The sequence below is a fragment of the Cryptomeria japonica genome, chromosome 4 (assembly GCF_030272615.1).
Source record: "Cryptomeria japonica chromosome 4, Sugi_1.0, whole genome shotgun sequence".
Classification (NCBI taxonomy): domain Eukaryota; kingdom Viridiplantae; phylum Streptophyta; class Pinopsida; order Cupressales; family Cupressaceae; genus Cryptomeria; species Cryptomeria japonica.
This window is the reverse complement of record NC_081408.1, coordinates 127,342,108-127,359,013: the sequence shown is the minus strand read 5'-3', so window position 1 is coordinate 127,359,013 and position 16,906 is coordinate 127,342,108. Positions and strand designations below refer to the sequence as shown.

General features: G+C 38.6%; 1 protein-coding gene across 2 annotated transcripts in view; it reads right to left on the bottom strand.

Moving 5' to 3' along the window:
* The window catches only part of LOC131074118 (pentatricopeptide repeat-containing protein At1g76280), a 254,542-nt gene that overhangs the window by 222,770 nt on the left and 14,866 nt on the right, over window positions 1-16,906 (bottom strand). Inside the window, exon 2 of one of the 2 annotated variants that reach the window (XM_058010671.2) lies at window positions 9,867-9,993. In XM_058010671.2, coding sequence (XP_057866654.1) covers window positions 9,867-9,993 — 127 coding nt within the window. Of the gene's footprint in view, window positions 1-9,866; window positions 10,000-16,906 lie in introns of those variants that run through there. The other variant, XM_058010672.1, reaches the window with a different exon arrangement.

The following is a 16,906-nucleotide window of genomic DNA, read 5'->3' as shown; positions in this document are numbered from 1 at the left end:
ATTAGATTTTGCAAGTGGATTTGGTGGGTGAGGGAAAATAGGATTTTATTAAAATAAAAATTCATTTATTTTAATAAATGTGTGCAAGTTGCATTTGTAGGAAAATGCAAGTGGGGGGGGGGGACAATGATTTAAATAAATGTTTTATTTAATTTATTTAAAAGAGGAAAAGGAGATTTTAATTAAATAAATAGCTTTTATTTATTTAATTGATTGGAATTTGATTTAATGAATTAATTAAAATAAATTGAATAATTTATTTAATTAATAGAAGAATGTTTGGAGATGAATTAATTAAATATTTATTTAATTAACTGATGGCTAGTGGATTTTTAATCAAATAAATAGCGAATATTTATTTAATTAAGCTGGACAGATTTGTGTGACTACAGATATGATTTACAAAAGCCTAGAAGGAGCCAGGTCAATGTATGAAGATGATCCCGACACTTGCTTGAATCTCATCAATAAGAATTGGTTGCTCAAAAGTCGTCCTCGCCTGAGCAAGATTCCCAACACACCACATAGGATCGACTTCCAGGAGGAGTACAGAGATTTGATAACTTTGCTCAATCTAGTTACAGGGGCTCCTCAAGCCTTCTACTTCGAAAAGTGGATGTTCTTCTTCATCCAAGTGATAGTCCAAGGAAAAGGAACAATTCATTGGGCTAGAATTATTAGCCATTGTCTGGATGTGCAATTGAGAAGACTAAGACCTACTAAATCATTCCACATGAGCTCATATGTCATATATGCCCTAATCAGGAGTTTCGAATATGCAGGGCTACCTCACAGAGGAGTGATCGGAAGAGGACCCGGAGAAGTGAGAGTTTGTGACTCTTATGTTCATTTGCATCATCCTCCTAGAGGTGACTACAAGTTAGTCAATGATACCTTCACGATGAACATCACTAGGATATTGCAAGGTGGGATTCATAATCGACTATCTCTGGATGCACAAGAACATGTGAAGAAGCATTGTGCATGGTTCATCCAGTTTCAAAAGTTTAAATATATCAGAATTCATGGGTGTCCTTCACCTCCCTACATGTTGCCGAGGTATCCGACAGACAGGATAGTGCTACTTGAGGTGACTAGATAGTTGGCAGCTTATGCAAAGGCATCCAGACACAAGCATGGACATGGAGTTCCCGTGCCCATCATATTGGGGAATTCAGTTGAGGTATGTCCTAATACTCAAGCCTTGGAGGATGCAGAGAAGGAATTGGCTTTATATTCATTCACATTATTTGCCTCGAGGGAGAATTTTGATCGTCATGGTTATATGGAGGAGACAGTTGGTAAGAAGTACAAACACGAATTTCAGGTAGAGGATTTCTAGATGGATCTCTCAAGTGATTTAGAAGTGAAAAGAAAGATGCATTCCAGATTATCTTTAGATTTTATCAGGAAATGCAAAGTTTACAGAGTAGCCGATCAAGCTCAGGATAGCGGTAGACATCTCCAGTCATCTTATGACAGAGAAGACAAAGCAGTGAAGATAGATTGGAATGAACCTGAGGTTTTGGACTTGAGAGCTTTGATGGCTCCAGTTTTGTCATGTACTCGCAGATGGGTGGATGTACAACTTCAGAAGTTAAGAGAGTAGAACATACCAATGACTTTTACTTTGGAGGAAAGGCCAGAAGAAGGAGGAGCGAGCGCAAGTGAAGACAATTCTCATCCCAGAGGCGCAAAGAGGAAAGAAAGACCTGAGAAAAGAGAACCCTCCAAGAAGAAGCAAGAGGCCAATTGAGATCGCCCATCAGGCACATCTTCTCGACATGGAAAGAAGGCAAGTCAAGCTGAAGGTCAAGAGAAGATGGTACCTGAGATTGATGAATCTATGGAATCCATGGTACAGAATGATAAACTAGAGAAGGGCCAAACAACTCAACATTCATCAAGTCAACCGCTGCAAATTGATGAGCTATAGGAGGATTAGGGAAATGATGATGAGGCGACATTTCCTCTCTGAGAAGATGAAGCGTTACCTAAGGAAATACAAGTTAGAGAGACAAGATCCGCCATTCCGGATTGGTTAAAAGAGAGATTGACAAGGGTGATTGTGATTGAAGATGAAGAAGATGTGATTGACTTAGAGAGTCTTATAGGAAATTCTCAAGAGGTAACGGAGAAGAAGAAGGCCACCAAGATGTCCAAGGTGATCAGAGATGAGACAGGATCCAGGAAATTGCAGATAGCCACGCCGGTAGTGGACAAGTATGAAGGTGAAATCCTTGCAGATGAGTATGATGTAGAAACATTTGAGCTTGGTCCACTCACTACTGAACAAGCACTGGATGAGGCAACCGATTCATTTGAAGCACTTAAAGACAAACTTAAAGAAGAAATGGAAAAGAATAGAAAGCTTGAGAGAGAAGTCGGTGCTTGGAGAGGCTACTTTAGTCATCTCAATCAGCCCTTGAGACGTCAGGATCCGGCAGTATCTCCTGTGCAAGCACTTCCCCTTGAATCAGTTGGCGAGGCAGAAAGAGTCAAGAGCTTGGTTCAGCTTATGAGCTCTTGGATTGACAAATCCCACACGATAGTCGTTGAATTTACAACAAGAATGATGAAGACCGTCCACCGAGCTATCCAGGTCCTTGAGATCGTCCACAACCTAATGATAACTATAGCCGCTTTCACTCACACTAGAGATGTTATCATTCCTGTTTTGCAAGTAATCAGGCAAACACCAAGGAAGATCCTAGCACAAGAAAAGATAATGGATGGAGGAGCTCATAACCTACTTCAGTGGTCAACTCTACTCCAAATGAAAGAAGTTCTTTTTGAAGACATCTGCACCAAATGCAATCAAGTTGAAGGTGTCATCCATCCAATTCAGGATAAGGTGTTTGAAGTGTTGTGTACCATTCTTGGCAGGAAGATCGAAGTTGAGACGGATGTGGACCTCCAAGAGTTGGAAGAGAGAGTCAAGCTCATCTTTTGCAAAGATGAGAATGTCATCACAGATGAGCAACGGGATCTAATGTTCACTACTATGCTCCTGATTGAGAAGATCAAAGAACTCGAACCTGGATGGGAAACAGCTCTTCTCACTGCCTTTGATCAAGTTATCCACTTGGAGGAAGGAATGAAGAATCTTCCTGAGATTCCTATTGCTGAGATTGAAGGAATTGTGTCCAGATTCGTTGCATATACTAAGAAAGAGCATTGGAAAGGGAACAAGGTTCTAGAAGAACGGTTGTTATAGGATGATGTGGCATCTTAATTATCATTGGTCTATGTTTCCTCGATTTTTGTGCCAATTAAATATTTGGCTATGCATTTAATAATGTTCATCTAAAAAGGGAACTTTTTGTAACAAACCCTAATTGGGTTTAGGTGTCAGAATCTCAATCGTTGATCTTCTTTTGATCTGGGTCGTTCATTGTAATTGAGGATGCTATATATACCCTCACTCATTTTCTTTTTGTCATTAGAAATTAGATATTAAGGAGATAGATAATAGTTAGAGCTTTGGAGAGAAGAAAGTTATTTTGTAGCAAGATTGAGTAGTGAAGAAAGAATTTCAAACAATTGTTGTCTATTTTGGCTTTGAGATCAATAAAATATTGAAGTTATGGTGTTTTATTGCAATTCTCGTGGCTATCTTCATGGTTGTTTACTTTCTTGAATCCTTCTCAGTCGAAGTAGTATTTAAATTTGAAGGACTAAGTGTTGTGCTTGATCTTTGGTGAGATTCACATTCCAAACCACTAGATTCTTACTAATTGTAAGGACGCCTTGCGTGGTCAACTGGAGATATTTAGATTGCTTGAACCTTCAGTCATTATTGAACTATTGATATGTATCTTTATGGTAGTATCTATAATTCCTGATGATTTGAAAATCACTAATCACCTTAGAAGATCGCAACAATTCCAGTAGAGTTGTAATTCCTTGGCAATACTGAAATTGGTAGAATCTTACCAAGTTTAGCCTACATTGAGTCATTCTTAGGATTAGATTAGAATTCATCTCTTGAAAACCCTATCTTTTGATCTTTTTTGAGAATTTGTTAGTGTTAGGAAATTCCTGTTCCTGCAGTCAAGTAAGAGTAACACGGACCAACTTTTAAAGTGCGTAAGACCCCTTGAAGAAACAGCATTTACAACGACCACTGGTGCTTATCCACACGTAGAGATCCTACAACAAAGAACCTTGAAGTCACCCTGATTGATCCTTTTCGCGATATCTTCAGCATTCAGAGGCTTTACTCAAGAGAGGATAAGGTACCCTTGGGTATTTTATTCTGTGTTTGATAGTGTACAAAATACACGTCAACACCGACCCACATCGGAATCTTCAGAGACACAACCGTTCCTTTTGGCACCGTGATTTTTCATGGTTTTTCTACTATTTTCTACCAATTCTTTGTGTATTGTGTGACCCGGTTTTTTTCTACACGATCTTCAAAAGTGGGTTTGTGAATGATATATAGAAAATCGTGGATTTGTGTTTTCCACCAACGCCTAGGGTTTTGCCCTTTTTTTAAATAATCTATTTTTTTGCTAACTTTTGAAAAAAAATCAATATTATTTTCAACAAATTATTATTTTTTTTTTTAATTTAGTGTTCAGATTTGTAGGAAATTTCAATTTCTAGGTTTTCAAAAAACCTCAAAATTCGTGCATTGGGATTTGTGCCTCGAAGTCCATTCCAAGGTTTCAGATTCTTTGTGCAGTTGTTCTTATTCTGATTTTTAATCAAATTCTTTTGTCTCATTTTTTGTGCCTTCACAAGGTTGACCTCGTTCAACTTCGATTTCTGTGATGGCATCTTTGACCAACATCATATTGGAACACAGTCATAAGTTCAATGGCCACAACTACAACACCTGAAAAGAACTAATGCTGACTATTTTGGAGTATAGTTGCCTTGATCAAACTGTTTTGGGCAAGGCTACTCGTCCTACAACATCGAGTTCAAACCAGGATAAATTTGATGAGCGCAATCGAGAGGCCGTCATGCTCATCAAGTTGTCTGTCATAGATGATTAACTCCCTCAAGTGCCTTCAAGTAAAACATCTAAAGAGATCTGAGATCTGGAATCTCTTGAAGGATCTTCATGAAACATCCAAACAAGAGCGGAGCCTTTTTTCTGAAGAATATATGTTGTTTTCTATCATGGATGAAAAGATATCTATCCAAGCACATCTTACGAAGATCAAGGACATTCGTGACCAGTTGGAAGCTACAGGCCAAACCATGGTGGAAGAGGATATGGTGGTGATCATGCTGAAAAGTCTGCCTCAATCCTACAAGCATTTCGTTGATACACTCAATATCTCTTTTACTAGTGTTGATTTGAAGTTTCCTGATCTTTGCAACAAGATTCTACAGCAAGATCGATGGAAGCAACAGTTTGGAAGCAACGCTAGTTCGTCCACTGAACAGGCCTTCACAGCTGAAGCTTTGGATAAGAACATGGGTAAAGCTTAATCCTTCCAGCAGAAGGGACAAGGTCAATCTCAACAATCTTCAATAATTATTATTTTAATACTCATCTCCCTTATCGAAAATGCATCCCCATCTCAAATACCTACATGGGGTCCTCTCCAGACACTAGGAGACTTCAAATGAATTTATTTTTGTCTTTATACATCTCATTAAAGCATAACTTCAAAATTGGGAAAAAATACCATATGGGTTGCTAAGATACATCATAAAGATTAAACTAGAATATGCTACATTGCAGATATATGGTTGGCGAAAGCTAAAAGAACTAAAGAAATACACTAATAGTCTTGCAAATTTCTATTTTTAATTTTTTTGAATAAAAATTTACAAGTTCTTTTATAGCAGAAAATTATCTAATGAAATCCCAACAAGGTGTTGCTTCAAAGAGAAACAATAATAAGGCTTAAGATGTGTACATGCATTTAAGTTTTATCAATTGATTGAAAATATAGTCATCTCTAAGGAATCCCTTACAATATTTATAAAATAGGATAAGTTTGGCATCCATTCATTACATTATATGTGTAGTGGACATATTTATAACCTTCTAGCTGCAGTTTCTCAATGCTTTAAAAATAACAAAAATAATTGCTTTGAAAGTAATTTGATCATCATCCTCTAAATAATATAAATATTAATTTCTTTCTATTGTTGCTTCTCATCTTGAGTGTCCATATCAATCACACGCTCTAATCTTCTGATTTTGTCTTTAACTTGCTTCAACTAATCATCATCTCCTCTAAAAAATAATTAAATATTGATATGCTTCATCTTGGGTGTCACTTTGAAACTGCCCTGATAACCTTCTGCCATTGTCATCCACTGCTATTTGCCAAGAATGCAAAAAGAGAAAAGAAAAAAAAAACTTTCTAAAAATATAAACTTTTGATTTCTATGCTTCCCTCCTCGACCTCCAAGACAACAAAAAAGCAAAATTTAGTTTTTTTCTAAAACTAGAAAATTTGATCTGTAGGATGCACTAAAACTACTTGTGTTGAATTTTGAATTCCCCAAAATGGCAATTTCATGCTTAAAATATGATCCCTCTAAATGATTCCGCTTCAATGAGCCAAAGAAGATTTTCCTTGACCTTGATCCCTTTTGCCTCTATCTAGCATCTGCCACTAGTCTTTCTTTTAACTTCACTGTTTCTTTCCTCTACCTACATTGGAATCTCTATGTGCAATGTCCCCTAGTTGGGAATGCCCTAAATTTGCCCTAATTTCTCAATTTTCAAATAGAAAAGTGGGTTAGAGAATACCTTTCTCCAGATTTAGACCCTGCAAACAGATTAGAAGCCACTTACAACAATGATTCCAAGAATCAGATTTACAATAATAATCAGTAAATTCATAGTAGAATTATTATTTCAGTCATAAAATATTACATATCTCTGGAGGACTCAACCATTGGAGAACTTGGGAGAATGTGACTTCGATGGGGTGTCTTGGACCCTCTACCCTAGGCCCAAGAGCAGATACACCTTCCCTCTTGGCTCCATGTGGCCCATGCCATCCATATGGGGTGGTCTACCCAGTGAGGTGTCCACTTTTCCATTATCCCCTCATCTGGGCCAACCTTTTCCCTCTCTCTCTATGATTGGTCTCCTTGCACCATGGTAGGGGAATGAGGCTGCAACAGGGTGCCCTGGAATGCCATCTCCTCTGGGCCCAAGGGCAATACCCTCTGCACCCCCTTGGCCTCATGGAACCATCTAGTTCCCTCATAGAGGTAGCGTACCATAGAGGAGTGTCCCATCACCATACCCTACTTGCAGGCCTACTTTCCTTCTACTATGGCTGGAAGTACTCAGAAAATATGAAAGAATTCATATACTTTACACATAATAAATAATTTACAGAAATTCATAAATCAGATGCAGTTAAGGGTTACTGTGATATAATCATACCAGAAGAATATTATTCAGTTATTAGTTTGCAGGGATATGCTTATTAAAGCAGCATTTATTCTATTATATGCAAGGAACTCATACCAAACAGTATTATTTAATCGATCTGCTGAGTATTCAATGCCTCATCAAATATCAAGTGATTGATTCCATGCCTTCCCTTGAGTGTTGGAATAATCTCTTATACCCTTCCATCGAGTGGAGGGTTATGTCTTTCCCTTAAGTGGTGACCTTTGAATGGCGGGGGTGTCTCCTTTCAACCACTTGACTCTTCATGCCTCTTCATGCTTAACCAACTCTCTTAATGCTTTATTGTTCATTTTTAAATTAATCTTTCATTTTGTTTAGAGATCACTATAGCTAGAGGGAGAGAGGGTCGATCAATTGGTAAGCTTTATTATCTCTATGCTGTAATACCCTGATTGCTGTAGCATATTCGATTTCTGAAACTGTGAAGTCTTACTTCGTAAGACAGTTTCATCATTTGGGATCTGCAATTTAGGAATGAGTGTCACCAATTATGGTGTATCAAATCGAGGGCGTGACACTATGCTTTAGAACTTGATCATCTTCATGATGAACCTGTATATATCATTAGTGGACCAAAATAAACTAACATCTAAGGAAATGGCTACTTCGACAGTTAAAACAAAATTGTTGACATTGATGCGACCTGGAATTTGGCCACATACATGATTGATGTTGAAGTTTTCTAATTGTAGCAATTTTGGGTACCAACCATATAATAAAGAAAAAGAATCTTTCTCTACAGTCTCCATGGCAATAAATAGGCTCTTGCAATTGTTTAGGAATAGCAATCCAACCACTTTAGAAGCTTTAAATTTCAATGATCAATATCCAACTCTATTTGTGTAATGATAATTAAGAATGAATAGTTTTGTCTTTTGTATTGAGAATGAGGTAATATGAGTTTGTTTTGGTGTTTCAAATGGTTTGCATAGCCCTTTTAGGATAGGGTTCATGTTTTTATGCTTTTTGGTCAACCTTAAAGTTGAAACACAGAAAAGTAAATAAATTTAAAAACTCATTTTTAGGTGGCATGTTTGCCCAAGTTTTGCTTGGGTCCTACTAAATAAGCCCAAACTCACCCAAGTTCACCTTGTGGTGAACCTAGCCAAATCTAGGTCCATTTCACAAGACCCTAGACAACTCCATAGGCAACACAAATTAGATTCGAACTAGATCCATGCACTGAATTTTTTATAATCAATCAATAACAAAGAATCTCAAAGCTAATTGGTAGGGAAATAAGAACCATCTACTTCATAATCTTATTTCTAACAATCAATCAGCCTTTGTCCTAGGAAGGCAAATCACAAATGTTATAGTGGCAGCCCAAAAAATAATACAACGATCAAACTAACATAGGCCATGGATCCTATTAAAACTCGATACATCAAAAGCCTTTGCGTGATGCAAGTGGACCATGTCAGCCCAAACACTTGAGACCTTTGGATTCAATAGCCAAGTATTTGGATGAGTTAACAATCGTATCAAGACTCCCATATGCATTATCTCTCTCAAAGGAGTCACAAGCAAATGTTTCATTCCATCCCATGGTCTAAGACAAGGTGACCCGCCCCAATCTGTTTATCCTAATGGGAGAAACTTTGCTAAGACTGATAGAAGCAGCCAAAAACGAAGGTAAAATCCATGTGCTCCCAATAGTAGAGGAGAATTTAGATAATTGTGTTTTTAAATTGACAATGATAATACTTCTTTCTCAACTTTGATCCTAAGAGAAAATCAGATAGCTGGACTTAAAGAAGGGCATTTACCTATAATCTATCTCCAGTGAATAGAAAAGAAAGAAATGTCCAAAGTCACAAGCAGCATGTTTATGAAATGTGTCATAGTCTAAACACTCAAGTAAAACCATAAACATATAGAGTAAAGGAAAGCAGAAAAATATAAAATCCAGAAAATACTAGGAAAAGAAAAATAGACATCCAGCATACTAGGACATTTGCGGAGTACTTCTGCTTCAGTCAGTTCAATGTTCATTTTCTTATAGGAAGTAACATAATATTAGTAGGATTTCAGGTGCCCTTTATATATGCAAATAATTGCAAATAAAAAAGAAGTAGCCCCCAGACAGAAAACAATATAAAAAAATTAGGGGGGACAGATGGGGAAGGGGGTTTGCAGGAAGCATATAATCATATTCTAGTATAATATCATCCAACCAAAAGATCTCCCATTTATTACACTATAATAACTTCACACCAGAGTTATCTCCAAACTAATCCCCCTCAAAAGATTGAACTGTCGATTATCTTGTGCAATTAACCCAAATAGGGCCTTATTCATTACAACAATCTGTAAATGTTATGTATTGGTATCATTACATGATAATCAAGTGTTTCTCTTTCAAGAAATATGAAACCTCCAGTAGTGCCATCTTAATCAAGACTGCGGCATTTAGTGTACATGATTTCAAAAATGTCCTTACTTGATTGAGAAATCAAACCTGATTAAAGGAATTTGCCAAAGCAGCAACCATCATTGTACCAGTACAGGTCCAGCAAAGTCGAGCTAACTCAATATTTGCACTACTACCATGTATGAAGGCTGCCCCACACGTTGCGACAAGCACTCTGAAGAAAAGTTGAATTACATCTTCAGCTCACAAAAATTAAAAAGTCAAAAACACACTATATAAATCTTGTTAGGGATGTAAAAAGTTTGAATCTAGAAAAGCAAAAGGCAATATCAATGTATTGGCCATCAAGCCTGTCCGTTATTAAACTTGAGATCTGGGAAAAGCAGTGCCACTAATTCATAAATCTACATATTAAAGATAGAGAAAACACAGTAGAAATTTATATAACATGATACACTCTGAAATGAAGCGAGGAGAGTGTTATGCCCAAAAGGTTTTAAATAATAAAAGAAAAGCCTGCTAATTAAATATTAGATATCTATCTATTTGCTCAAACACTAAAACTATTTGACTAAAAAAAGCTGTTGCCATGCTGAAACCATATTAGGCTAAAACAAAAATCTATGTAACTAAAAAAAAAGCTGTTGCCAGTATCAACTAATCATGATATTAAGAAAATTAGACTAGCTGTCACTCGATGATAAACACTAGATTTGGTAGCTCAATCTGAAGTAGTACCTGTGCTCATGTATTAAATAATACAAAGGGCAGCTCAATTTCTAACCATGGTTTTGTTGTGACCATTTCACACATCGCCCCATTTGAAATGGGGACCCCCTCTTTTTGCTCGCCTTTCGCTTCGTTTTTTAGGGTTTTGGTAGTCAGTCAATTGTCTGGATTTAGGGTCAAGCCTTAGGGTTTTAATTGCCGTCTGTTCAGGCCAGAATCCAGTCAATCTTGAGAGCTTTTTTGAGCCTCCTTTCGTAGGATGCAATTTTGAATGCAATGAATTCGCCAAAATGGTCTATTTTCAATTGGAAATTTTGAGTGCAAAGCTTAAATTTGTCTAAGTGTTGAAGATGAAATGTGAATTTTGTCTAATTGAGGAATTTTGACCAAATTTTGACCTTTTTTATTTTTGATCCTAGGCATTTGAAATGATTTGTTTTCGCCTTGTGAAGTGATTAAACTTGTGAAATCATGTTATTTTGGCCTGTAGGAGCAAAATCGCTCCTGTCCCTCAGTGAAGGACCGGAGCTCGTTTTCAAATATCTTCCTGTCCCTGCAGAGTCAAGATGAATTTCGAATTGCAAGTGATAGAGAAAGGCGAGATCTTTCCGTTGAATATAAATTGAAGAATTTCACGAACACGGAAATGCCTCCAGGAGTCAAAATCGCTCCTGTCCCTCAGTGAAGGACCAGAGCTTAAAATCAAATATTGCTTTGTCCTTGCAGGATTTTTACGACTTGATAATTTGAAGAGGTCCAAAGAGATGCATTTTATCAAATGAATATAATTTGAAGTGCCGCCGTGAAGGAGAATGACTCAAAATGTAAAAATCGCTCCCGTCCCTCTCCCAGGGACCAGAGCGAAATCCTTCATAGGGCACGTTCTGGGCAAAGATCAAGTCAGTTTCAGGTTTGAGGCAAGTAAAGACGATGAATTGAACACGTTGAAGACAAATTGAAGATTACCAAATGTCAACAAGGGACCTAAATGCCCAAGTTCGCTCCTATCCCTCAGTCAGGGACCAGAGCGATTTTTGTCTTAGATGATTTTCTTGCCAAGTTACAAAGGGTCTCAAGGCATGGATGGGTGAAAAGGTACATTACGAGACCATTGAAGATAAATTTTGAAGGAGATAAGATGAAATGAAGCCTACAGGACCAATATCGCTCCTATCCCTCTCCAAGGGACCAGGGCGATATGATGATTATGTTGTCGTTCTTCCAAATTCAAGACACTCCAAGACAAAGAACAAGGTGGCAAGGACGTTTCGAAGCATCTTCATCAAGCACAAAACATCAAAGGTCGCCAACATTGAAAGATTTGCACTATAATATCTAAGTTCGCTCCTGTCCCTCAGGAAGGGACCAGAGCGAAATTTGCATAAAGGCTCTAAATTTTGAAAATTGATCACGTTCCAAATGTCCAAGGGAATCAAAAGGACTTTATTTTATGCGATGAAGGCGATGGCAAGTTGAACAAAGTAAACACGAGCTCAAAATACCTAAGTTCGCTCCTGTCCCTCAGGAAGGGACCAGAGCGATATTAATCATATTGGCTAAATCTCTCAAAAATCATGTGAGGTCAAGGTTTTTGCGGATCACACAAGGTCTAAGGCATCATAACAAGGTGATATGCAAAAGGGTTAAACGTTAAATGATCATCAAATTGAACAAAGAGGCTATATCGCTCCTGTCCCTCAGGAAGGGACCAGAGCGATTTGCATAGGATCCTTCATTTTCCTTCAAATGCATGTCAAGGCAAGTTTATACAAGATCAAGGACGTCCTTTAGGAGGCAATGAACGAGGAACCAAGGATGAAAGATGACACATTTTGAGCCAAAACATATGGATCGCTCCTGTCCCTCTCCAAGGGACAAGGGCGATGATCCTTCCAAACATCTAAATGCCTTATAGAATTCAAGAAAAACAAGCGTGGGGTAAAGAAACAATGTTGTTTTTCGCCTTACAATGAAGATTTGAGATCAAAGATGCAAGGTCAAGGAGAAAATACCAGGATCGCTCCTGTCCCTCTCCAAGGGACCAAGGCGATATTACATCCAAAGGCACTAGTTCGCACAAAGCAAGGCAATCAAGCTCGAAGGACCCAACTAAAATGCTGATTTGAACGTAAGGATCAAGACTTTGGACATCAAAAATGCAAGGATCATGACCCAATTGATGGATCGCTCCTGTCCCTCAGTCAGGGACCAGGGCAATGAGGTTTTTATATTTCATTTTCAAATTTTGGCGCTCAAGCACACATTTTTGAATTTATTTAAATGCTAAAATTCGAAGGGTTTTGAAAATTCAATTAAATGGCATTTAAATATTGCGCTTGGTATTAATTAATTATTTTGCCTTGTAAAAATCGAAATTTATTAATTAAAAATGAAGGCATTTAATAATTAATTATTAATTTAATAAAAAAATCAAAGGGAGCGCTTGGTATTTTATTGTTTTATGAAGGTCGGCCCTTGTTATTTATTTAAAATCGTTTAAATTGCCTTATTTTTACAAAGGTCGGCCTATATGGAGGTGAGAGGTAAGCGCTATAAAAGGAGGGTGAAAATCTTCATTTTCACATTATCATTTTTTTTGCCATTTCACATGCGATTTGGAAGACAAAGGGAGAAGTGCGAAATTGAGTTCAAGTGCGAATTTCATTTCAAGTTAGGAGGTGCGAATTCATATCCAAAGGAAGGCGCAAATATCATCCAAGGAGGTGCGAACTTGAAGTTTAAATTGTGCGAACCTGTCAAGTATTGGGAGATCACGTCAAGAACATATCAAAGGTGGCGATATTGATAAGGAGGACATTTATTTGAAGATCACGTTGAAATATCAATTTTGCCTAGGCGATTTTATTCATTTGCATTCTAGAGTTAGCTCTCTCGTGAGGTATGGCGATTTGGTTTTATTGTTTTAAGTTTTAGATCGTCATAGCTTAAATTTTGAAATTTTGAATTTCGAATTCCTAGCTCAATCGTTTTTTAGGAAATGATAACTCTAAGACTTATCATGAGGTTTCCTAAAAAATTCTCTAATCTATGTTATATATTGCAGGATCTAGTTTCTCATTATGAAATGTTGTGTAGGTATGGCAACCCCGAAGGCGGGAGCATCCACCAGTCGTTCAGCTCTCATGAAAGAAGATCAGAAGACCGAAGAAGTGGAGACTAAGATCGTGTCCAAGTGGAGCAACATTGGAGATACTAACTTAGGCAACTTCAGCACAAAGAAGTTTCGAGAGGTCCCTTACATTGGCAAGCCATCACCTGTCGCCCGAAGAATAATCGAGAGTGGCATCATTAAGGCGGCCGGCTTTCCTCCAGCTGTTCAGTGCCATGAGTTGATGATCGAGTGTGCTCGTCACTATGATCCACAGTCCAGAACGATCGTGTCCAACGAAGGGAACACTTTGGCGTACCTTTCAGAGGAAGCTATAAGTGAAGCTTTCCATCTTCCAGAGCACAGGGACATGATATACAAGAGCATAGAAGGAGCCAGATCAATGTACGAAGATGATCCAGATGCTTGTCTAAGCATTATCAATAAGAACTGGTTACTTAAGAGCCGTCCCCGTCTGAGCAAGATCCCGAACACACCGCACAGGATTGATTTCCAGGAGGAGTACAGAGATTTGATTACAATGCTCAACCGAGTTACAGGAGCCCCTCACGCCTTCTATTTTGAGAAGTGGATGTTCTACTTCATCCAGGTGATCGTTCAAGGGAAAGGTACGATACATTGGGCTAGGATGATTAGCCATTGCTTAGACGTACAGTTGAGGAGACTCAAGGCTACTAAGTCCTTCCACATGAGTTCATACGTCATCTATGCCTTGATCAGGAGTGTTGAGTACGCAGGACTACCTCACAGAGGAGTGATTGGAAGAGGACCCGGCGAGGTCAGAGCTTGTGATTCCTATGCCTACTTGCATCATCCGCCAGGAAGCAACTACAAGTTAGTTAATGTTACCTTCACGATGAACATCACAAGGACGTTGCAAGGTGGGATTCACAACAGATTATCTCAAGATGCACAAGAATTGGTGAAGAGGTACGGTGCTTGGTTCATTCAGTTTCCGAAGTTCACTTATATTAGAGTGCATGGATGTCCTTTACCCCCATACATGTTGCCGAGATATCCGACAGACAGAATTGTGTTACTTGAAGTAACAAGACAGTTAGCAGCATATGCAAAGGCATTCAGACACAGACATCAGAATGGAGTTCCAGTACCTATCATTTTGGGCAATTTAGTTGAGGTATGTCCTAATGCTTTAGCCATGGATGACGCAGAGAAGGAGTTAGCCTTGTATTCTTTTTCAACCTTTGCTTTGAGAGAAAGCTTTGATCCACATGGACATTTAGAGGAGACAGTCGGTAGGAAGTTTAGGCATGAGTACCAAATAGAAGATTTTATGATGAATCTCTTAGATGATCTTGAAGTGAAACGGAAAATGCATTCTAGATTGCCTTTGGATTTCATCAGGAAATGCAGGATTTATAGAGTGGCCGACCAAGCTCAGGACAGTGGCAGGCATATCCAGTCATCCTATGATCGAGAAAGCAAATCAATAAGTTTAGATTGGAATGAGCCCGAGGTCGTGGATTCAGATGCTTTAATGACTCCAGTCTTGTCTTGTACTCGGAGATGGGTTGACGTACAGCATCAGAAGTTGAGAGAACAAGGTATAGCTATGACTTTCACTTTGGAAGAGAAACCAGCCGAAGGTGGAGCTAGTGTGAGTGAAGGCAATCCTAATCCTAGAAATTCAGGTGAAGGTAACCTTCGATGTGCCAGTGAGGGCAATCTCCATCCAAGAGGTTCGAAGAGGAAAGAGAGACCTGGAAAGAGAGAATCTTCCAAGAAGAAACAAGAGGCCAACAGAGATCGATCATCCGATACTTCTTCTAGACCAGAGAAGAGGACACTTCAAGTGGAAGAATCCATGGAGTCGATGGTACAGAACGACAGGCAGGAAGAAGGACAGGCACAGCAAGGGTCACCAGATGGATCTCTCCAAGATTATGAATTTGATGAAGATAAAGAAGACAATGAAATGACATCTCCTCCCAGACAAGAGGAAATAGTGCATAAAGAAATTCAAGTTCAAGAGACAAGATCGGCTATCCCAGATTGGTTGAAGGAAAGATTAACCAAGGTGATCGTAGTAGAGGACGAGGACAATGCAATTGATTTAGAGTCTTGTTGGACGTTCACACGAAGTAACAGAAAAGAGGAAGGCTACCAAGATGTCCAAGATGATTCGAGATGAGACTGGATCCAGAAAACTGCAGATAGCTACACCGGCAGTAGACAAATATGAAGGTGAGATCCTAGCAGAGGAATATGATATACAGACTTTTGAGCTAGGACCATCCACAGCAGAGCAGACGTTGGATGATGCCACCGATTCATTTGAAGCTTTGAAAGACAAGCTTAGAGAAGAAATGGAGAAGAATAGAAAGCTTGAGAGAGAGAGAGGTGCATGGAGGACATATTTCAGTCACATCAATGAACCTTTGGGACGTCAGGATCCAGCTAGATCACCAGTGCAGGCACTTCCACTTCAATCAATCAATGAGGCAGAAAGATTCGGGAATATGGTCCAGCATACAAGTACTTGGATGGATAAATCTCATACAGTGGCCATAGAATTTGTAACAAGGATGATGAAGATTATTCATCAAGCTATCCAGGTTCTTGAGATAATCCACAATTTGATGATAACAGTAGCCGCATTTGCCCATACCAAAGATGTTATCATTCCTGTCTTGAAAGTTATTAGACACACATCAAGGAAGGTCTTAGCACAAGAGAAGATCATGGATGGAGGACCTCACAGTTTGCTTCAGTGGTCAACCTTACTCCATATGAAGAGTGTTCTCTTCGAGGACATCAGTACTAGATGTGGCCAAGTTGAGGAGGTGATCAATCCGATCCAGGACAGAGTATTTGAGGTACTTCGCACCATTCTTGGCAGAAGGATCGAGGTCGAGACAGATGTGGATATGCAGGAATTAGAGGATAGAATCAAGGTCATCTTTTGCAAGGACGCAAATGTTACAGATGAGCAATATGATCAGATGTTTGCCACCATGCTCCTGATTGAAAGAACGAAGGAACTTGAACCTACTTGGGACGCAGCTCTTCTAGATGCATTCGATCAAGTCATCCACTTGGAAGAGAGTATGAAGAATCTTCCCGAGATTCCAATTGCAGAAATCGAAGGAATCGTGACAAGATTCATTGCATATGCCAAAAAAGAACATTGGAAAGGGAATAAGATTCTAGATGAAAGGTTGTTATAGATGACATGGCATCTTATTTGTCATTGGTTTATGTCTCCTAGGTTTTTGTGTCAAATTTAATATTTGGCTATGTATTTAAT